Genomic DNA, 22,263 nt, shown 5'->3' with positions numbered 1-22,263 from the left:
AGGCTCTTATTTAAATTCTGACTTCCCTATTAAGTAATTTTATCTTTTTAACTCAGCCTACTCTACTAGCAGGAAAAAGCAGAGCTGTCAATAACTCCACCAGTTCAACAAGATAGAAGAACCCTAACCACAACCAAGTAGCTACCACATTTAAATATTTGATTACAATACTTAGATATTTAGATTTATATTTAGATATTTTGATGAAAGACTTTATGACTGCAATTATTATAACCTAGTTTAAAACAAAAAGAAAATACACAAATAAATAGAATTAAAATTTTAACTGGAAATAAAGAGACACGCTAACCTAATATTCCATGCAAATACAACACACTTTTGTTGGTGAAGAACCACAGTGCTAATCTGATGCAGGTGAAAGGATTAAAATCTCAAAAATAAGTTTAAGGACCACAGGCCATAAGGAAGACATCAAATATTTATCAAAGAGGAATTCAAATTGAGTAGTAAGTACCCTACAGATACCGACTTCTAGCTGCAGTGTATAAAAAAGGAAGTGTCTGTACTTGAATTCACACAACCAAATAGCAAAGCTTTACTTTCAGTTTATAAATGTTGGGTGGGATGGGATTACAAAAATCTAATGGACTTCAAATGTGCAAACACACATATCTATTGAATGATCACCTTGTGCCATTAAACGTGGTGATTTTCTTGGCGATGTGAGTGACGGTTCTTCACAACGGCTCCTCAAATTCCTGTTAGGTAAAACAAGCTCATCGTCCTCAATGGTGTCGTTACCACTCTCTTTAACTCCTTCTTCATCCATAATATCATCAAGACCAATAACTGGAAAAAACAAACCAACAAGAAAGAGCATAAAACTTAAAATGATCAAAAAATGTTGCAGCTGTAATGCTGAGCAAGACAGGGGAAGAGACAGGGAAAAATAAATAAATTGGCCATCTAAAAAAAAAAACAAGGGGGGGAAAAATGAAGAAAGGCAAGACAGAAAATTCCCATGTGAGGCAGTTTCAGTGTAGAAGAAGCTATCACCCAAAGCTTAAAATTTCTGTAGATAGTCCTTATAGCTTTTTGGTGGACTCACATTTTTATTGTTTTTTTGCCACAGGAAGGTCCCCAGTCTTAGAGGATCAGCTGTCCCTCACTGTCCCTTCCCACCTAAGAAAAAGTGAAGAAAGGTAAACAGCAGAAAGAGCTGATCCAGAAGTGCAAAGAGTTTAAAATCACAGTTTTCTCACACGATACCATTTTAAAACTCAAAGTCCCACCCACATCACACATCTGCATCTGCAACCCCTTTTTGGAAGAGCATTGAGTGCAGTATGCACTAGTCTCCCAGGAGAGTCAGAGAACATTGTCTTTGTCAAACTCCTATCCTCCACTAACCTGAGAAGGATCCCAGAGGCTGCTCCTGAAAATAGGTTTCCTAAGAGGCAGTCAGGCCACTGTACCAGCCATTCTCCTCATTTTCTCTAAGTTTGGCTCTGCAATGGTAGCCTCTCCTATCCCAAGTTCCTACGTGTGATTACTGAATCCTGGTCCCTGTGGGATGTGAAATTTTTGAGATCAAGCCAAATACCCAAGTGATTTTACAGAACTTGTAGGAGGGTCTGACAAATACAACACAGACTCTAAACAACCAAGTATGCCTATTTTTCACTATTCAGACACCCACTTAGAAGCATTTTCAAGATAAACTAACGCATATGACAGAAATAAGGTATCTAAAAATTTCTAACAATTGCTTACTTAAAACTGATTTAAATTAATAAATTTATCTTAGAAATCAAAATAAGCAAGAAGTTAATAGAAATTTAAAATTGTTAGAATTTTTAGACTGTCTCAGAACATCTGTCAATTCCTGCTCTGATAAGCAGGATGCTCTGTCTGATGATCTGTCTAATGTTACTGCAACTTAAAAAAATAATGCTCTCGTGAAGGCACTACAATAATGAGCATACTTTTAGAATAACAAAAATTGGAAGTTGTAAAACACTGCTAAAGCAAAGGCAAACAGTGATGAATAATCAAATCTTCATGACTGTAACTCAATCCACAATCACCTGTCATGAATAATTAAGAAAAAAAACACAACCAAACAACCTGTTCATTTTAAAGTTCAAATATTAGAAAGATTTTAAACAGCCTCTTAAGGAAGGCTGACCTTGGCACCAAGTAATCTGCAATCTGGACCTCCGTAATTATATGGCCACCAGGAGCTGAAAGCTTGGAGTTTCTTGAGCTGACAATTTATTGTTACTCATTTTATTTCAATCATAATTTTTAGCTACTGCATCGTATATATCAGTTTACAGGAAAAGTGTGTTTCTGGAAATTACTAGCAGCTTTTGCTTTCCAATCCACAGAGCCCCCTTTACGCCTGCGCAGGTGTACATATATACACAGATATCACACACAAGCTGCAGAGGACTGATAATACCAGTCCTACTCCACTCATCCAAATGTTCCTTAATCACTTATTTGCTATAAGCTACATACTGGGAAAAAGGACACACTGGCAAAAAGATGACACTGTAACTGCTCTGTTAGACTTTATTTTCCCTTAAACATCTAATACTGGCCACTGTCTAAAATGGAAAACTAAACGAGATGGACCCTCACCCTAACTCTGGCTGCTCATTCTTGTGTTCTCAAAGACTATGTCCTCCCAACAGCTCTGCACTTCGGTATTAGCGTTCTCATTAAAGAGTGCTCCTATGAAACGTGGAAGTGGTATTCGGGAACAGACTGTGACAAAGGAGACTCCTTTCAGATCCTCTTCTGTTTCTTCAGTGTAGAACTAAGTTACTAAGGTACTGAAGACAACATGACAAATAAAAACTACTTGGACAACTTCTGAAACAGCTCTGGAGCAGATTTCAGGGCTGCCATTAGAGCCTCAGGTTTTACAATGTTTTGCTCAAGTTATTGAATTTACACACCCTCCTTTATTAATACCAAAAGGGACACATTCAGTCTACTATTGACAGACAGTTTGAAATATTAGAATTAAAGTATTTTCATACTTACAAGACTCTGTGCTGTAGCTTTAATTTTACAGAGGAATTTGAAGCACAGAATCTTGCTAATTTCAAACCACCTGAGCTATAACTCGGCTAGTACAGCCCCATGAGGCCCCCGGATGAGGAGCATTCGACACAGACCCTGCTGGGAAGAGAAAAAGTGACAGAGAATAGTAACAGATACAGAGGAGACTAGGAAATTAAATTATGAAAGAGAAGTGGAGGTAGAGGAACAGCACTGGGAGAAGTAAACCAACAAAAGCAAAACCAGACAGAACTAAAAAGAAAGAGATATAGATGATCTTAGTAATAAATATCTAAAGATTATCTCAGTAATAAATACAGAAATTAAGACAGAAGGATTAAAAGATAAAAGAAAGGAAAAAATAAATAAAACCACATCTGAATAGAAAATGTTGTACACCAGGGTACAACTGAACAAGCTGCAAATAAGGAAAATACAAGTCACGTTCAACATGTTCACACCGTAAGAGGCACCACTGGCCTTCAACTTAATATTTTTAGTCTCTCCATTACTTCTGTTTAAATTCCCAAAATACTGTGCTGTGCTACTGACTCATTTTTATATATGTTATACAATAATAGAATAACATACAGTAAAAATAGCTTACTTGCAAATTTAAAGTAAAATTTTCCATGCATTAAAACAAAAGCATGACCATTTTTTAGTTCTTCAGCAATGTAGATAGAACTGAGGAAAACAAGCCTTACTTGCTGGAGCAAGGAGAAGAAAATACCCCTAAAATCACCATCAAAATCTTTGAAATTTATAAATCTTTATTTTTATTACCATAAGTCTTCCCTTGATTATCTTCAGCCAAAATTAGACAGAAATATTCAGGTTTTTGACACACTGGTCAAGGTAAACCTCAAGTGTAGAAATAAATTTCTCTTCTGTAGATGTTAGCCCTAATTTTCTTTCGCTTAGCTAACCACACGGAACAGAACTCCACTGTTGTTGCTGCTTTGTGTTGTTCTAATGTTACATCCACCTGAATCACGCTAACAGCAGGACTGAGCAAGTCCACGGCAGATTCCATATTTTAATTCTACAAGCATCACAAATTAGAAGGAAACGGTTGGATGTTTTAAAATTTCTACTATATTATATGTGGATGATAATGTAAAAACCTAACATTATGCTTCAGTGAAAAGAACAGTAACAGTCTATAGCTCTAACCAACACATCTTTAGGTAAGCCTTAAGAAGAGATAATAAACTCTAGTAAAACAATGAAACATATATATTGATACTGAAAAAAATCACTGTCTCAAGATTGTAAATGAAGATGGTATATTTTATATGAAAACCTTTTTCCTATTGACATTTGTGATGCATATGTTCAAGAAACAGAATTAAAAATGCTGTGTTAGGAAAAAAATATATATTTTCAAGAGAAATGAGGTCACTGATGATATAACTTGCATAAGAAAACACTGAATTCCAACTGTTTTACCGAAGTTTTCCTGTAAGCCTGTAACCTGTTTAACTGAGAATTTGCCTGCAAGTACCTTGTACTGACTGCCCAGCGCAAAAAAAGAATCACAGTAGTACCATGTGAAATACTAACTAAACATTTACTCCCATTCTCCATTAACCTCTAAATTGTAAAAAGGGATTTTTCCTGTCTTTAGAATAAAAACATCTGAAAATCAATTACGATTAATAAACTTAATACAGCATGTATCTTGACAGAGGACTGAATCCCTATTTTTAAAAAAGATGGGAGTTCGTTACAGGGCTACTGATTTAAGGATTATTTAGCCACAAGAGCCTGCCATTTCGGAAATAAAGAGTAGTAAAGCAGAAATTTCAACAACAAAGTAAAAACACAGCATCAAACCAAGCACTTTAAATCAAATTAAGTTATTTCATTAAGAAGAGAGCCCTTAGATGAGCTGTGTGATTTGTAAATACATGAACTGCCTTGCAAATCCTATCACAGATCCAACCTCTCTCCATCCATAAAACTGATCCAAAGGAATAGATAACTAAAGCCTTCAGGAGGACCTAAAATGGGGAAAACTGGTAGTTTGGTACCTACAAACAGAAAAGTATGCAAACCAAACATTCTCCAGGTTCTCAATAAAATACTAACATAGTAAATTTAAATTTTATGCAGAAAAGTTACTACCTTGATCACAAGACACTGTACAACTGTTCACATGGACAGCTTGGAGGAAGGAAGGCATGAAGAGGTAACAAAACTGAGAGAAATTACTAGACCCAATTTTGGGTTGCAGTCTGAAGGTTACATTCAAAATTACTTCATATGCAGGAGGAAAAATACACATACATTTAGCTTTAGTGAAAAGAACCTGAAATGGCTAACACAGCCAGACAGGACACTAGCTAAAAGAAAGAAGTATTTGTAGTCAGAACAACTGGGTTGGCTCCAAAGATGCAGTAGGTGATCGCAATTTTAGCAGAGGTAATGCTGCTTTTAACAATACTCATGAAAACAGGCTAAAAGTAGAAAGAACAGACATCACTTGGGGGAAACACTTTCCCAGTAGCAGTCCAGAGGGACAGGAAAAAAAGGGCAATTAAAAAGATGTCCCTAACAGTCTTCGCACAGTCTTATAGGGTCAGTCTTCCTCACCATTTATGAGAAAAACCTGATTCAATAAACATATCCATAAACTAAACTGGTTAAAAATCTGATTTTATTATGAAATCTAGAAATGTCTCCAGATGATAAACAATTCAAATTCCATTCCCTTTATTACACATATAATGAATCAAACTGCCCCAGTAAATGACACCCTGAAAAGCTATAGAATTCATGATAGCTGAGAAATACCAATTTAGGATGAATGCTTGTCACTTAGTTTGCTGGCATGCAACTGGTCTGACCTGCTATGTTTGCCAGCTTATAAAAATTAGTGGATAAGCTTCCAGCCTGTCTTCCAGCAAGCAATAACAGAACAAAACAGAAAACCTATCACTAGGGTATCATACAGAGTTGAAAAAAGGTGTTGCTCTCAAGAGTTATGTCATATCCTAAACTTCACAGTTTCCACTTCTGATCAAGCAATTGCTCAGAAAGGAAAAAAAAAAAAAAAAAAAAAAAAAAAAAACCAAAAAAAACCCACCAAAATAAAACAAAAAACCACTGCCCTAAAACCACTCATCCACACCCACCCACACCACCCAAACATTAAAGACACCCAAGAGCTGTTCTGCATGACCTACCCTCCTGTGTTGGTCGCTCAGATCTTGGAAGAACAGTCACCTGACCACATGGATGAACAGAAGCACAGAGACACCTAAAACATGATATGGGACACTTCCTTTTGTTTCAAGAACTTGGGTTTCATTTAATTCTCAAAAGCCTCATTTTGTCAAATTCTGTCCTTTAACTTGAAGAGAACAGCTGTATCAACTTCCACTATCAACACTAGGTCTTTCTGCTAATACCTGCTTCAGGACAGTAAATGGCCTCCATTACTGCTAAGCTCCAACGAGCTGCAGTGAACAGTAAGATCTGTGGATTGCTTGTACCTTGATACACCAAAATAACAGAAAACTTCCTAACAGTGCTGTAAGAGCAGCCATCTGCTCAGTCTAACTCCACAAATCAGCAGCCCAACTACATCTTTACAGTTTAGCAGTCACTCTTCACAAATGCATCCTAAAAGGATTTCAGCATAACGTCTGTTAATTTGACCCATACCCTTTCCAGCTCATGAGAGGGTCATAAAGAGTTACTTCTACCTCTGCTCAAAGCCACTACCAGGATCACCTCCAAAGAATCCTGTCTTCTCAAAACACGTAACTGTCCAATCACAGCTGAACAAGACAACCCCATTCTACTACTCAGTGGCAATTCCAGAGCAAGCTCACAGAGGAGACAAAGACCAACAATGGATCTAACTGAAGAAACCACTTAGATCCAGCACAAACGGGATTCAGGCCAAGACATGAACATGAGACTGCTTTACTGCCACTGACGCAGTTCTTCCTATCAATAGACAGGCCACAAACATCCATTCTCATGCTCCTTGCTATTTGTCATAGTTGCCACCAGTACTGCTGACTGTGAGATGCTCAGCACAGGAAAGACATGGATGGACCTGTTGGAGCAGGTCCAGAGGAGGGACACAAAAATGATCAGAGGGCTGGAGCACCTCTCCTGTGAAGACAGGCTGAGAGAGTTGGGGTTGTTCAGCCCGGAGAAGAGAAGGCTCCGGGGAGACCTTATTGCGGCATTTCGATACTTAAAGGGGGCTGATAAGAAAGATGGGGACAAACTTTTAGTAGGGCCTGTTGCGACAGGACAAGGGGTAAATGGTTTTAAACTAAAAGAGGGTAGATTTAGACTGGATATAAGGAAGAAATTTTTTACAATGCCCCCATTGTAAACACTGGAACAGGTTGCCCAGAGAGGTTGTCAATGCCCCATCCCTGGAATTGTTCAAGGCCAGGTTGGACGGGGCTCTGAGCAACCTGATCGAGTTGAAGGGCTTGGACTAGATGACCTTTAAAGGTTCCTTCCAACCCAAACCATTCTGACTCCATGCTACCAGCCTCCCCAAGAGAAGCATTTATCATCCAACTTACAAAACTTGCATTTTCTGGGTAGATGCCTCTAATGAGCAGTGATTAGAAATCAAACTTCTACTCACAAAAATCCATGCGTTTGTGTTACAGACAAGTACTTGAACTGTTTAAAGGACATACAACCAACTGCTGCCAGTACACATCACGTACAGTCAGATAACTGGTAACTCACCATTAAAGGAGCTTAGCATTAACAAAAAGCTTAGCTCATGGTGAATGATGTGCAATATAAACCCTAAAGCTGAGCAAGACAGATGCAATGTTGATGAGTAATAAGTTTGGATTAGGCCCATAAATACCACCCAACAAGAACTATGTCAATGCAGCAGTAAGAAAAAGAGCAGAAAACAAACCCATACTCAAAACCAACTTCAGAGCAAGAGAGAAGGGATTCTTAGACAAAAAGACCTGATCTCCCAAGCAAAGCAAAGAAAATGTTGTCACGGTCCTGAGAAATTTGGTATGTGGGTAAGCAGGCCTGAAACAAGCCTTCTCAAAGCTTCTGCCACTCACACATACTCATGTTCACATAAGAAATTTCATATTTAGAACACGGTACACGTTCTTTGGGTTGAAGGCATATAAAGATAGTATCTTGTTTTGTGCATATGTTTACAAACGCTCTTGAATTCTGCTCAAACCAGGCTTTCAAAGAAGTATTATTGAGCCATGCCTTCTGCTCCTCCCTTTTATCCATGAGACCCAATACTATTTTAGCCAAATCACCTCCTCAGTCCAGCTATTTTAACCTTTATCTCTTCAGCTTGCTTGCAGCAACCAAATAAGCTGTAGCATGATACCTTCAACACTTTAAAAACTGGACAGAACAGAGTACATTCCAGTTATTCGTGGAGCAGCAAGCATGACAAATCTGTCCTTTGCTGGCCCTCTGAAGTAATTTCCACAAGCATTTTGCTCCTTTTATTAAACTGTTCCATGGTCTAGGCATGGGTTATGCAAAATACTGTTTCAAGGTCTAAAATAAATTGTGGTAAATAAATCTGTGCTTCTGGAAAAAATTCACTCTCTTTTCTTCAGGAATGAAATCAAGAGTGTAAGAAACACCACCATCTACCATTTCAGTATTTCCTAGGTCTTGCCCTGCTTAACATAAATAGATAATAACAAATGTACCTAAACCTAGTAAAACCTTACTGAAAATACATTTTTCTAGGTACACTCCTAACCCTAGTGAAAGGTTAAAGAAGAGCCAATTATCAAACATTCTGTTACCATACTGCTTAATGCACTAGAGAATAAATTCATAGTGAGATTCTACACAGAGTGGGGAAAAAAGAACTGGAAGTATCAGAATACAGCAAACTATCATTCTGTATGACATGCCAATGGTGTCACAGCTCTAAGGATGCAAGTAAGGCAAGTTTTCTTGTAAGAGTTATGCTTTTTTCTTTTTTAGACAAATTGATGTTGGCATAGAGATGAGCTTTCACGCATACCGTCTGGAAAAAGCAGCCTTTGTATGGGTAGTTCTTACCAAGGGTACTATCATCTTGCACAACTGCATTCTTACCAGCAGACCACGTAAGCTGCGTCAGATCACCAAAAGTCTCAGACAGATCAAATAAATCATGAGCTATACGAATACTCAAGGAAGAAAGACAAGCAAAGAAACTTTGCTTCAAACCAGTAATCATTATTCTCAAGAAAAAAAACCTGTAAATACATACTGCAGTCCTACCATCTCAGAATAAGGACAGTTTTTATCAAGACCTACAAAGAACAAGCAAAAGCAAGAACATTTCATGTCCTTTTGGTTACCTACTACATTAATTCCAAATTGCATGTTTTAATTTACTTACTGAAATATCACTCTGCTCTTGCCTTCAGATTTAAAACCAAAACATTAAATTCATGAACTCAGCATAAATCAAACCAGTTTTGATTCCCTTAGTCTGCAGACAGCCTGAAATAGTAGCCCCCAAGTAAATTAGTTAGCTCACTTATTTTAAGGGACCTTAAAAAATTAATTATGATTATTTAAGTATCAATAGTATTAATCATTGCACTGCTGATCACTTCTAGGAGAAATAAGTGCCAGAAAGCCCCCCAAAGTCTCCCCATAGTTTCCAAAATATCCAGCTGTACCCTGTGAGTTAATTCAAAAATTTTTAAATGCAGTATAGGTTGACTGGAGGATGCACAGGATGCAGTGTGAAACAAGAATCTACATCACTGTTTTACTGGAAGGAAATAAAAAATTTAGAGAGGAGAAATTTGGTCTACTTGTGTACGTTGTACAGTCTTATGCACAACAAGAGTGATACAATTTTGTTTGGTGGGTTACAGACAAAATGTATAAGCATACAGACTACAGCAGGAATAAACGAAAACATTAAAGATGGCCTCAGATAATGTTCTACTAAAGTAGTAAAAAGATCAAATATCTTGTTTTGGCTTTGTAGCTCACTTTTTCATTGCCTCAGTTAATATCACCTTTGATTTACAGTTTTCCATATTGTAATAACACTTAATTTAGTGAAGGTGAGAATTTAGTCTGTTAGTAGAAACAATATACATATTATATCAGGAAATTATCAAGATTTTCAGAAACAGTTCATAGAAGTTAGTAGAAAAAAATCCAATGTTGATATAATCAAAGTTATCTGCAGTAATCTACAACACTTTTCAGTAATGAACCTAAAAAATTTTTTTTAAACTTCCAGTCCAATAAAAAAACCAAACTATTACGCATAGAGTATAATTTTGTCCCTTACACTAAATTCAGTGTAATTATTCCAACTACTCATCAATACAAATAATTTTAAGGACTGGATCACCCTTTTTCATTATTTTTTTTATTTATTTTCCAAAACTACACCAGAACTCCCAAGATTATTTTTATTTAAAACTTTGCTCTAAATTGGTTACAAATTGGGTGTTTCTAAACAGTAAAAAAATAATTGTATTATCATTCCAGGGTTTTGTTTGAAGCCAAATAAAGCAAAACACACAGAATCTGGTGTCAGCTCAGTACTAGAAGGCCTAGCACTAACAGAATAACCCCAAGGTCAAAGCAGTAATTTGCACAACTCTCAGGCTCCTACTGCTAACCCAGAATTGCTACGTTTTTTGAAGACAACTAGCAACTTCACTGATCAGGCACAGTACTTACACTAAACAAATCACAACTTTAATTGGGAATAATTTACACGTAGTCAAAACAAAGCCTAAATTACTTCTGATCCAGATTAGGAGCCTTCCTCTATTGTCACGCAACAAAGTTAAGAAGAACTGCACGTATTTTACATGCCAGGCATGTAAGCAGCGCAACAAAAAGGGCAGGAAGGAGACAGAAATCCCAAATTATTATTTCTACATTATGAAAAAGGGTTGGTACTAGAGTATAACTGTATTTTAAATTGTAATCTTAAAAAATTGTAAGATTTACCTGTTGAACAAGGCATCTGGAAATTGGGATCATTGCTATCCAAAACAGGCAAACAGAACTGGGCACTTGCAGATCCTAGCATAGGATCCTTATCGCTGAGCATGTTCTTCAGCGAATCCTCTAAGACATTTTGACTTGCACTAAAATCCTCACAGACTTCATTCTCCAGGTTGGATCCTAGAAATAGGGCATCATCTAAGTGTTCAGTAGGAATTAAATGGTTAAATGTATCAACTATATCCATGAAGACTCCTGTGTGTCTTTCAGCCCTATAGAAAGACAAGAAAAATACCATAAGAAAATAAGCTACAAATTGTAAAACACCTAAGAAACCAGCAAATTGTTTTGGCTGTTGTGTTTTATAAAGAATGCTTAAGGTATTTTAGAATTGTAACAACAATTAAAAAAAAAAAAATCTGCTTGTGGCTTAGTATGGCCCACTGCATATCTAAAAATCGATTCTCTAACTGATTATTTGTAAAAGAAATCCCATGCTAAGTTAATATAAACTCCGCTATCAGCATCAGAGTGCTGCCGCTTCTACAGAGTGCATATAACAAGGGTGACTAAAACACCTCCTTTCTAAAATTTGTTTAAACCTTAAACCCAAGGGGGGTGGGACACCAGAGGGAGGGGGAAATCAAGAACAAGCGAACCTGGTTAGCAGCACTGCGAGCGCACGTCGTCACCTTTAAACATAAAAATGTGAGGGAGGTCAGCTTCCACTAACATCAATGGAGCTGAGAAGGCTCAGGAGCCTGCCGTACTAGGCCCAAAATTAAGAAGGGCTGTATTTCCGTACATAGAGGAACTACCAAGTACTTCATGGCAAGTAACTATTTTTAAGCAGCAAGGCCTTATCTTTATTATTTTTCACCTATCGTTACACTGCATAAAATTACAGAAATTTTATATGAAAATCTGACCTTAATCAAGTATATGAGAATTCTGAGCTGGCTTCAAAAGGGCCAGGAGCCTTTTAGAAACTTCGGTTTTGAAGAAGTTTACCTAAAACTTAAGGAACAGTATTCAAAGATGGCACTCACATTTTACAAGAAGGGATTCCGTATTTTCTAGACCAGTTTTTTGTGATATAGCAGAAACGGAACTACTGCAGCAGAGATTCAACTAATAAGAATGTATAACTACACAACAGAATGGAAAAAAAAGTCAGCAAAATGTTTCTTCAGAAGTTTAGCATAAGCATATACTTAGAATGGAGAGAGGTAATTATAATAAATATGGCCATGGAGGCAAGGAAAATGGAGCAGTGCAGTAGTGCCTGGCTTAATCTGGTACACAGAAAAGTCTGGGAGACCAGTTTTGGCACACACAAAGCTGTTCAAGGTTTTGGAAACAGAAAAAGGACACACATTCTCTCCCACTCCTTCCTTCATCTTCCTCCTCCTCCCACAGAGTAGACAGGATTTTTTAAATTTTTTTTAATGAATGCATTAATTAAAGGAAAAGTGAGATTTAGAGTTTGTAGTGCTTGAATGACTTTCTAGATCCCTATTCCAGCAACCTGCGACTAAATAAATCCAGTACCTGCCAACACTTACCAGAACAGTAAGTGTGCTTCCTTATACACATTAATAGGGCATTTCTGTTTTAGCAACCAACACGGAAAATCCTAGCCATACACATGTAAGAGCTCTGCTACAATTTCAACCCTATTTATGTAATTTATTTAATCTCACAAATTTACAAAAATGACAGGTGAGCATGAAAAATGTTTTGTTTTGTTTTAAAAAATGTCAGTCTTTCTTCCTTCTCCCATAGGGCAGCTCAGAAGAAAACAATGGTCAGGTATGGCACTATGTCTTTGCAGAGCATGGTGTCTTTACAGTATCCACACACTAACCATGACAAAACAGTCTAACACAAAACATCCTCCTGACCAAACAGCCAGCAGGAAGGAAAGTCAGTCCAAACCAGGTGCATTAAGTAGGTAACAGTCTTACAGTAGCAAGTATGTTATAATTTGAAAGCTCCCTCACCAAAAAATGGACTATTTTTATCAAGCAATGTGGTGCATCTACATATACACCATGTCAACTAGCACCTATAGCAGTCCACATTTGTTTCGCAGTTGTCAAAATAACTTCCAAATATGACAATAAAAAAAAGCATCAAACTAACGGAAGAAGTGCTATGCTGCTCTATATAATCTATTTTTATCATGCCATGTAGTTACAACAATCTGATACTATATAGTATAAACTACAAGAGCTGCGATGGCTCAAAGTAAGAAAATAATTATAAATGCCCCAATCCAGTACTTTAAAACACCTTCCTGTAATCACAGGTTTTTTTCATATTAGCATCAACCTAGCACAAGAGTAACAGCCACAGGATAAAATGATGGTGAACCCCAACACTAACAAGGGACAACGACTCTGCAATAGAACACCTGTGAACTACTGTAAGAAACCTTTTGTACCCAAGATTAAAGAGTGGCTGGGCCTCTGAATACATTTACAATAATATTTTTTTTCTGGATAGGAGGGGAACTTTTATATAATTGTTACCAAACATTGCTGTTACCAAAGCAGTGCTGACCACTTCATTAAGAGCAGTGTTAAGTTGCAAAGCTCGCGCAGAATGTCAGCTCTTGCTACAAAAATCACTGCTGACAGAAATTAACCTCTGTCTTCAACAATGTGGCAAAAAAAGAATAATGACAGTTTTGCAAGACTACCCTGTAGCTATTCAGAACACTAAAGGCACTGCGAAATAACTAACTGCCAAAGTAACTATACATGCAAGGGCCACAGCCACCTTCAATGACTCCTAACTAGCTATTAGAGAAAATTCAAGAGGAATTTCATTGAAAGCTTTATTTCTGGAGCACAAGTCTACAATCAAGTACAAGTTCTATCCAAATTTTGCATCAAAAAGTCATTGTAAGGATGTAAACAAAGTGGTTTTGCATAAAAATCCTACCACCACAAAAATCTAAGATCAAAGAATTTGTTCTACAATTTTTAATATAGAGAGATTATCCCAGTAAAGTACATGAAATCAAAACCTTGCTTTACCTGGTTCAAGAAACCACTGTTCAATTCTTTGTGTAACTTTTACAGTACCAAGTTTAGAAAATTACTTCTAGCATACCAAGTTTAGAAAATTGTTTCTAGCATTACTAGATTAACTATCACATGAAAGATACATTTCTTGCTAGACAGCCAATTGTTAGAAACAGTTGCTACCAAAAAAAAAAAAATTTCTTCTCTTACACAATGCCTAAAGCACATGGATTTTGACAGTTTATACTGCACTTGAAACACTTGGAAACCAGGAAAAACAGCCAGAGGTATAGGTAAAAACAGTTAACTTTTTCATGGTCACTTATTTCCAAAGATAACTCTTAACAGCTCTGAGGAGGAATGTATTGTTCCCCTGGAACACAGCTGCGTCCTCCCCTTGAACCCTAAAGGCCAATGGCTTGGCATCACTCACAGCAGAAGCACACATACCAAGCGTACTCCCGTCGCGCAATAATTCGAAAGCTTTTTGCCACTGGGTAGTTAATCAGAAGCAACAGAATATGAAAAGTCTCACGTATGGAGAACCAGCAAGAGGAGGAGCGTTCGCGAAGGAGGCAAAGGAGGGAATGACAGAAGAGGATGTCCCAGCCACGTTCAGCCTGGCCACACGTGAAACATCTCCCACCCGCTGGCTCCTGGAGGACCAGGGCACGTACGGAGACTGCTGCAGCGCAGCAAGATACTGGAGTGTGAGTGCAATGAGATCTGACCGTCAAGAAAAGCTAACGGTAGACATAGCATTCTCCTCAATTCCTTAAATAAAGTACATTTCTCTTATGCTTTTGAGACTGATTTCAGTCAGCCCCCAGCCCCGCCCCCCGCAACAACAGGTACTCATAGAAGTAACCCACCAACCATAATCTTTCATCGTTAAGTGATCCATCACTAAAAACAACCCTGTTGAAGAGAAAAAGCATGTCAGTTAAACATGACTTCCAGAATTTCTTCCACATTATGTTTACCATAAAACCTCTTGATGCTCTCAATATCATTTTCTTTTTTGGTCTGAGTCTTCCAGGTTAAAAAACTCATTTCTTCAGTTGTTGAATTAGTTTAATTGTTAGGTATGTCATAATATTGCCTCCAAACCCAACAAATACCAGTATGAAATAAACATGCTGTAGGATCTGGTACGGCAGATTTTTATCTTGTCCCCATTTACTACTTTTTCATTACATCTCTAGCAGCTCTAAATGACTTTCCAAAATTAAAATAGGCAGAATGATCACTCACTAAGGAAGGAAACTGAGCTCTCAAACAAGCATATCCTTTCCTTTCAAACTAGTCTTACAGGGGAAGGAAGACTAATATCTGGACAAGAGATAGTGTACATCTTTAAGGTTTCTCATTGCTTAGTCTGTCCGTGGAAGAGGCAAAAATTTACTTCAGGACCTGTTGTATTATTTTCTTATCGCAACAGAGCAAAACAGTTTAGCGGAGATAGCCAACTGCATCGGCATGCCTCTACGATCTATCTATCTAAAATCCACCTCGAGCAGAGACGATCACAAATTGTATATACCACTAGAAATCTTGAGTGTTTCTTAGCTGACGTACAGGCCAAGCATACTCTGTCTTTGACTGCATTTTAAATTAGGTCTCCTTTTAACATCAGCTATGTGCAAGTGTTTAATGTTCCAGCTATATATTTGGACTTTCGTTAGATATATTTGTCTTGATATTTTATTACTTTCCTTTACATACGTTTTATTCGGTTTTAACAGTATTCCTACGCCATTTATTTTACTAAGCAAAAGTTAGGTTTCACACTTTTAAATAACATTCACTGTAATTACTTTCTCTCCTCCCCTCTCTGCCCAGGGGGTGACTTTCATGTATTAGTTTACATCTTAAACTTGGCTTTCACATATTAGCTTATATTTTAAACTTAAGAACATAAAATAGAAGCTCCTGTATGTTTAATGATTGTTAATTTTAAAAGAAATCTAGTTTATCAAAGTCCTCAGAAGGCAGACTTCAGAAAAATAAAACATTTCTACAAAGAAATTTAACAACAACAACAAAAAAATGCCTAAATTGGGAACAAAGTGGGGGGAAATCTGAAGGAACCTAACCAAGGAAAGGAAAAAAGCTCACACTGCTTATTTAGGATACTCAAAATCCTAGATGTTGAAGATCCTATCTACTTCATTGACCTACCTGAATCAGCGAGTCTGAAGCTGCTGAAGATAGGATAGTAACATTACAACTCCTTCAACTTCATTTACGTACCTTTCTGAACAGTGTCTGTTGCTTCCAACTCACTGAATCTGTCCAGTGCTTTTAAAAGCCTTTGTATAGCTAGTTATTGACTGGACTATGATGGAAACATTGCAACACTCAAAATATGAGACTTGGTCTCCTGTCCTGTCAACACCTACCTTCAGCTTACGCACACCAAATGACTGAGAGCAAGGACTAGTCATAACAACAGTAACAGACTCCATTAAAAAAATCCATATTATATTTATTTCTTCAAGTAGTAGTAATAAACGCTGGTCAGAGAAGTATACCAAAGGAACAGAGCCACTTGGATGAATAGCACCTTAGATGCCAAAATAAATGGGAAAAGCTGACTTGGCACTGTCACAGAGGAATCAAATAATAAGTAACAATAACTGACCAAAACTTCTCAGCAAAAGAGGGAAACTGCACCTTAATTGACACAAAATGAGCTAACAACGCAGGCAGTTAAAAAAAAAAAAAAAAAAATCCCTCATCTGAGTCTCTCAGTAACTCCTGTACCTAAAAAGAGCACTCAAGGTACCGAATGTCTATCTTTGCTCACCGGAGCTGTGATGTTGGACCACCCCATGTGCTCACTGATACCTTGACAGTTACAACTCACCTACAACGTTGCCTCATAAGTGCTGATGCTGAGCACAGCCAGGTTTTACTACCATCCTCCCCTTTGCTCCTATACAAAACTTTAAAGTTTAAGGTCACGAGCCCCTAACTGAAAATTAATGCTAAGTTGCCATGTGTCCGTGTTTTAAGCACTAGAAGCCGCATTCATGCTTACAAAGTTTATGGAAATTACAGCAGCAAGAGCCAGAACTGAGGCTCAGGTCCTCTGTAGTAACAGATTTTGGCCAACAGAGCTCACAGTCTAAACACGTCATGGGATAAAACGGAAGTCAATACCAGCGACAGTGCATCAGTGGCAGAGTCAGTAAGAAAACCTCAACTTTACAACTCTCACGCCAACGCGCTACCTACTCTGGTTCACATCGGCTCAAATCGCATCATCTAGGGCAGCCTTCAAGAATTAAATTAACCGACAAAACACTTTTGACAGGACAAGCAATTTGATTTTACGAGCATCAGGATCTCCCTCACAGCGTGTCCTGAATCTTAACAGATTAATTTCTTAAGCAGAACAAACCATGAATTAGCGGTGTTAAAGAGATGCCACACGTTTACCATCCTTGCATTTAGTCCTACAGTATTTCCATGCTTCAGCGACGTTAGCATCTGTTTTTATGAAAGCAAACGTACAGAGATTACACAATGGATCAACAGCTACATTACAGACACCACCACCACCACGACAATCTGCATGGTACGACTGTTGTCATCCCACGTTCCCGTCTCCCCTTCCTCGCTTTTACGCTTCGTTCTGCGGGCTATTTCTACTCCCTCAGCCTACGCCGCGCAGAGCGCTCTTCTTCGAGCCCTCGCCTCACCTGATGGCTACAACAGGCCTCCGCTGCACAGACCGTACCAGAAAGCACACTCGCCATCACGTGAGCGACGGCTCTTCCGCAGCCTTGTAGGTATTAATTATCTGCGTTGCGGGAGCAAGCGCGACGCGCGGGGACGTTGCCTCAGAAAGAGCACCTCGTCCGAGAGCAGGGTCTGGAAAAACCAGCAGGCCACCGAACCCCCCCGGGGACCGCCGGTGACCGCCTTTTTCCTCCCGCACTCCCTACAGCGGGTCCTATAATAGACAAGAGTTAAGCACAGGCATTGTTGATGATGCTAAGCTGCAGAGACGGGAGGAGGAGCCCGGAGCAGGTCAGACCAATAGCAGGGAGAACAGCAGGCTCTAAATTGGCGTTTCTTCCTCGGGGTTCGTGTGGGGCAAGAAGGCAGCGGCGGCTCAAGAGGCGGGCAGGGCCGGGCGCTGCCAAAGAAGGGGCAGCCCCGAGCGGAGGCGGCGCGGGAGGGCGGAAGGCCGGCAGCGCCAGCGCGGCTGCGGGCGGCGAGCCCCCGCCGCTCGGAGGCTCCGGCGAGGCCGGGCCCGGGCCGGAGCGGAGCGGCCGGGTCTCGCCCGGGGAGCGCCCCCCCCGCCCCGGGCCCGCGGCCAGGCCCGCCGGCCGCCTCCGCGCCCAGCCCGCGCCGCCGGCGGAAGCTAGGCCGCGTCCCACCCGGGCTGGGCCCCGCCGCCAGGCCGCGGCTCCGCCGCCGCGACAGGCCCGGCCCGGCCCGGCCCTGCCCGGCCCTGCCCGCCCGCCGCGCCAAGGCAGAGCGAGGCCGCGCAACGCGGCGGGCCCCCCACCCACCCCGCCTTCCTTGCCCCCCTCCTTGCCCCCTTCAGCCCGCCGCGGCCTCGGCGGCGGTCACTCACCCCGCTCCGCCGCCCAAGCGCTGCCCCGGACCGGCGGAGGAAGGAGGCGGCGGCGGCGGCCGCGCCGAGGGGCGAGAGGGCGGCGCGGGCTTCCCCCTCGGCTCGGCTCGGCTCGGCTCGGCGGTGCGCGGCCGCGTGCCCGCTGCCCCGTAGGCGCGCCCCCGCGGCGTCAGGCGAGCGGCGCCGCGCCGGGCCCGGCCGCTCACGTGACGGCGCTGTTTACGGAGCGGGAGGGGAAGGGGGGGGGAAGAGGAAGGAGCCGCCGCACTGCGCAGGCGCAACGGCGGGCTGTGGCGGCCCGGCCGCGTCCCGCCGACCGACCGACCGGCCGGGACGGGGCCGCCGTGCCCGGCCCCCTCTTGCCTGAAAGAGCAGGAACAGCCCCCCGAGGGGACGGGCGGCCGCCTCGGCGCGGCCTGGTCGCACAGAAGCCGGTCGCGGGTCCCTCCTTCGCTTCCCGCCCGGAGGGTTCCTCCGCTCACGCAGCTCCTGTGAGGAGAGGCCCGCCGGCACCGGCAGGAGCCGAGTCTCCCCGCCGTGCCCTTCCGAGGAGAGGAGGGCCTGCCCGACGGCCAGCGCGGGGCTGGGGCGTCAGTGGCGTAGGCCGAGTTTCGGGCTGAAGGCGCCCCCGAAACGGGTTTGTGGACGGTATTTCTAAAAATCAAATCCGGAGTTCTCTCCCGAGTGACGGTGCGTTAACGCTGCCTTTACATACTCATCCTCTGCAAGCAAACGCAAACGTTTTTATGGTGTCAGGGCAAAAAGAAGAACACCCGTTGAAACAGATTGTTCTTCCTTCTGTTTCTTTTTCTCAGTTCCGAGTCTCTGAGGTAACGTGTTCTCTAGGGCCTTCCGGGGTGCCATAAAGGCCAAAATACATCAAATAATTCTCTTGCTACCATCACAGCAAGAAAGGAGGCTTCAAACTGAGGACGTGGTAGCACAGTGACATTTGCAGCCCCTACACAAGGTAGTCACAACAAGATAATGCCTTTGAAGCAGAGCACGGTTTTTAACACACTCGAAATTTTTTCTCTCTGTCCTTAAGTCACCTTCATGCTAATCACCACAAGTTTGTTTTTTTTCCAATGGTCTTCCTGTGCTTTCCCAATCTCAAAAGTTCTCTCTCCTTTCCAAGGCAAGAATCTTTTAAAAAAACACATTGCCTTCTTAAGATGGCACAGAACTGAGCCACTGTGCTGGTTGTGCTAATTTCTTCAAAGGCTCTTTAGGTACCGTGTTTCAACAAGGTGCTAAACCTGCAATACATTGTCGAGATTATACTAAGAAATGAAATTACTGTCTGAAGTGAAATTCAGTTAAACACGTTTGCATCGCACAAATTTTCCGGCATTCAACCCTTTTGATCTCATTACTCTTGACACAAGCGGCAGGCAAAGCACTGCTAGTAATCAGATCGTTGTTCATCGCCCTATTCTGTTCTTTACTCTGAAAAGCCACTTAACTCCAGCGACCCATCTCGGTTTGGTAGAGTTTGTATACTTCTCTTTTGCCATCACCCACCCTGTGCCAGTCCCGTTACAGTCACAATTGCCTGTCACCTACATAGCGAACTTGCCCACCTGTAGCACCTATGTTGCAGTTTAACATTGAAAAAAAAAAAAGAAAAAAGAAAAAGAAAACACCACGGTGGACAATTTAATAGGTATTGCAGAGATCTTTGTATACAATGACAGATCAGCTATACGCAATCACAACTGCACCATCTGCTATCTTTCCTAGTAGTGTTTTTATCGTGCTGTCCCTTTAGACGTGAGCTACTTGGTCATAGTCCAGATCTTGCAAGTTGTTTCCACTGGAAAGCAACCTATTTATTTTCAGGAAACAGTCTCCTAGTGCCCTGAACACAAGAGAAAGCAGCAGCAGCAGCAGCAGAAGGCAGTTTCGTTGCTTATAGTTCCAAGCCTCTTCAGCCACAACTCTTTCCAAGGGGTTCCTGAACTATTTTCCTTACAGCCTTCCCCTGCCCTTCCATGCTTTTTTCTAATCGGTGTTTTTGAAAATACGCTATATACAGTCGGACATCGTACTCGTCTTAAACATGGCTCGCTTTTGAGTGTTAATTACTAGTTCTGCAGTTGTCAAAAAGTAGAAAGGAGATTGCTCCATATGCTCAACTGGATAAAGAAGTTACTGGGTATGGTAGCAGACTAACAGGTTTTCTCCCATGCTGCAGGGTGGTATTTGCCACTGTCAAAAGCTGAGAGGTGTTGTAGCAGTAGGCCAATAACTATTCAAGCAACGTCTCACAGGAACACCTTCTTTTGGCTGGGCACATCTATTTGGATTTTCTTTTGAATAAATGCTCACTTGATATTTATCAGGGCTCTTTTTTCTGTATATTTGTAAGGAGAGATCTGAGAGCGCATCAATTATTACTTTAAGAATATTTTATTTGTATAAGTGATTTTCTATACACATTCCTATAGCTTGATTCATGTACACTGTAGTGTGTACGTGATATATCTTGCATTAAAAATCTGTACAAATTTTCAGTTAGGCTGGTTTCTGACTTGTGAGATTTCCTCTGCTTCCCCAGTAAGGTTGAGCATTGTGTTTCCTTCGCACACCCATTCTCCATTCACCTCGACACTCTGTGCGTGTTCAATAACCAGTTGTCTCAAGCGTTCTCCCTGCCAGCAAGCGCGATACTGCGTCACGTAGCAGTGGCACGGGCATGATGCTAGCAGTGGAGTGGCAGTTCGCCTTTTTGCTGGGATTGCTGGATTGTGGGGCTGTGTCGTGGTTTAGCCCCAGCCAGCAACTCAGCACCACGCAGCCGCTCACTCACTCCCCCCCACCCAGTGGGATGGGGGAGAAAATCGGGAAAAGAAGTAAAACTCGTGGGTTGAGATAAGAATGGTTTAATAGAGCAGAAAGGAAGAAAATAATAATGATAACGATAACAATAATAAAATGACAATAGTAATAGTAAAAGAATTAGAATATACAAAACAAGTGATGCACAGTGCAATTGCTCACCACCCACTGATCGACACCCAGCTAGTCCCTGAGCGGTGATCCCCCCGCCCCACTCCCCCCAGTTTATGTACTGGGCATGACGTCCCAATGTTTGGAATACCCCTTTGGCCAGTTGGGGTCAGCTGCCCTGGCTGTGTTCCCCCCCAGGTTCTTGTGCCCCTCCAGCCTTCTCACTGGCTGGGCAGGAGAAGCTGGAAAATCCTTGACTTTAGACTAAACACTACTTAGCAACAACTGAAAACATCAGTGTGTTATCAACATTCTTCTCATACTGAACTCAAAACACAGCACTATACCAGCTACTAGGAAGACAATTAACTCTGTCCCAGCTGAAACCAGGACAGGCTGTTCTGTTGAATATCAGAGCACAGAACCAAGAGACCTTAAGGTGACCACTGCACAGAAATAAGCAAATTGTTTCTTAATCACATGATTCTAAATAAAGAGAAATGTAAATAAAGACTAAGGAAAAACGCAATAAAATAAATCAGTTTATGAATGAAGTATACATGATATGTCACTCTGGAAAGCAAAAATCAAATGAAAGACCTTAAAAGATTTAAAGTTTGAATTTGATGCTGCTAGAAGTCCTCCAGGCTGTTGGAGAAGAAATCTTATTAAGCACACATGCTTTAGTTT

General features: G+C 41.0%; 1 protein-coding gene across 8 annotated transcripts in view; it reads right to left on the bottom strand.

The window, feature by feature from the left end:
- The window catches only part of PHF3 (PHD finger protein 3), a 49,790-nt gene extending 30,996 nt beyond the window's left edge, over positions 1-18,794 (bottom strand). The window contains exons 1-4 of one of the 8 annotated variants that reach the window (XM_075046413.1): positions 18,622-18,794; positions 17,738-17,991; positions 11,002-11,270; positions 649-810 (exon numbers count right to left, since the gene is read on the bottom strand). In XM_075046413.1, the coding sequence (XP_074902514.1) occupies positions 649-810; positions 11,002-11,245 (406 nt within the window). In that variant the 5' untranslated portion in view covers positions 11,246-11,270; positions 17,738-17,991; positions 18,622-18,794. Of the gene's footprint in view, positions 1-648; positions 811-1,069; positions 1,144-1,371; positions 1,528-3,015; positions 3,035-11,001; positions 11,271-17,737; positions 17,992-18,621 lie in introns of those variants that run through there. The other 7 variants (XM_075046415.1, XM_075046412.1, XM_075046418.1 and 4 more) reach the window with 7 other exon arrangements.
- Between the last annotated feature and the right edge of the window lie 3,469 nt (positions 18,795-22,263).

Source organism: Buteo buteo, chromosome 15, assembly GCF_964188355.1.
Source record: "Buteo buteo chromosome 15, bButBut1.hap1.1, whole genome shotgun sequence".
In the NCBI taxonomy this organism is placed as follows: domain Eukaryota; kingdom Metazoa; phylum Chordata; class Aves; order Accipitriformes; family Accipitridae; genus Buteo; species Buteo buteo.
Note: the sequence above shows the minus strand (reverse complement) of the source record. Positions and strands in the feature narration are given on the sequence as shown.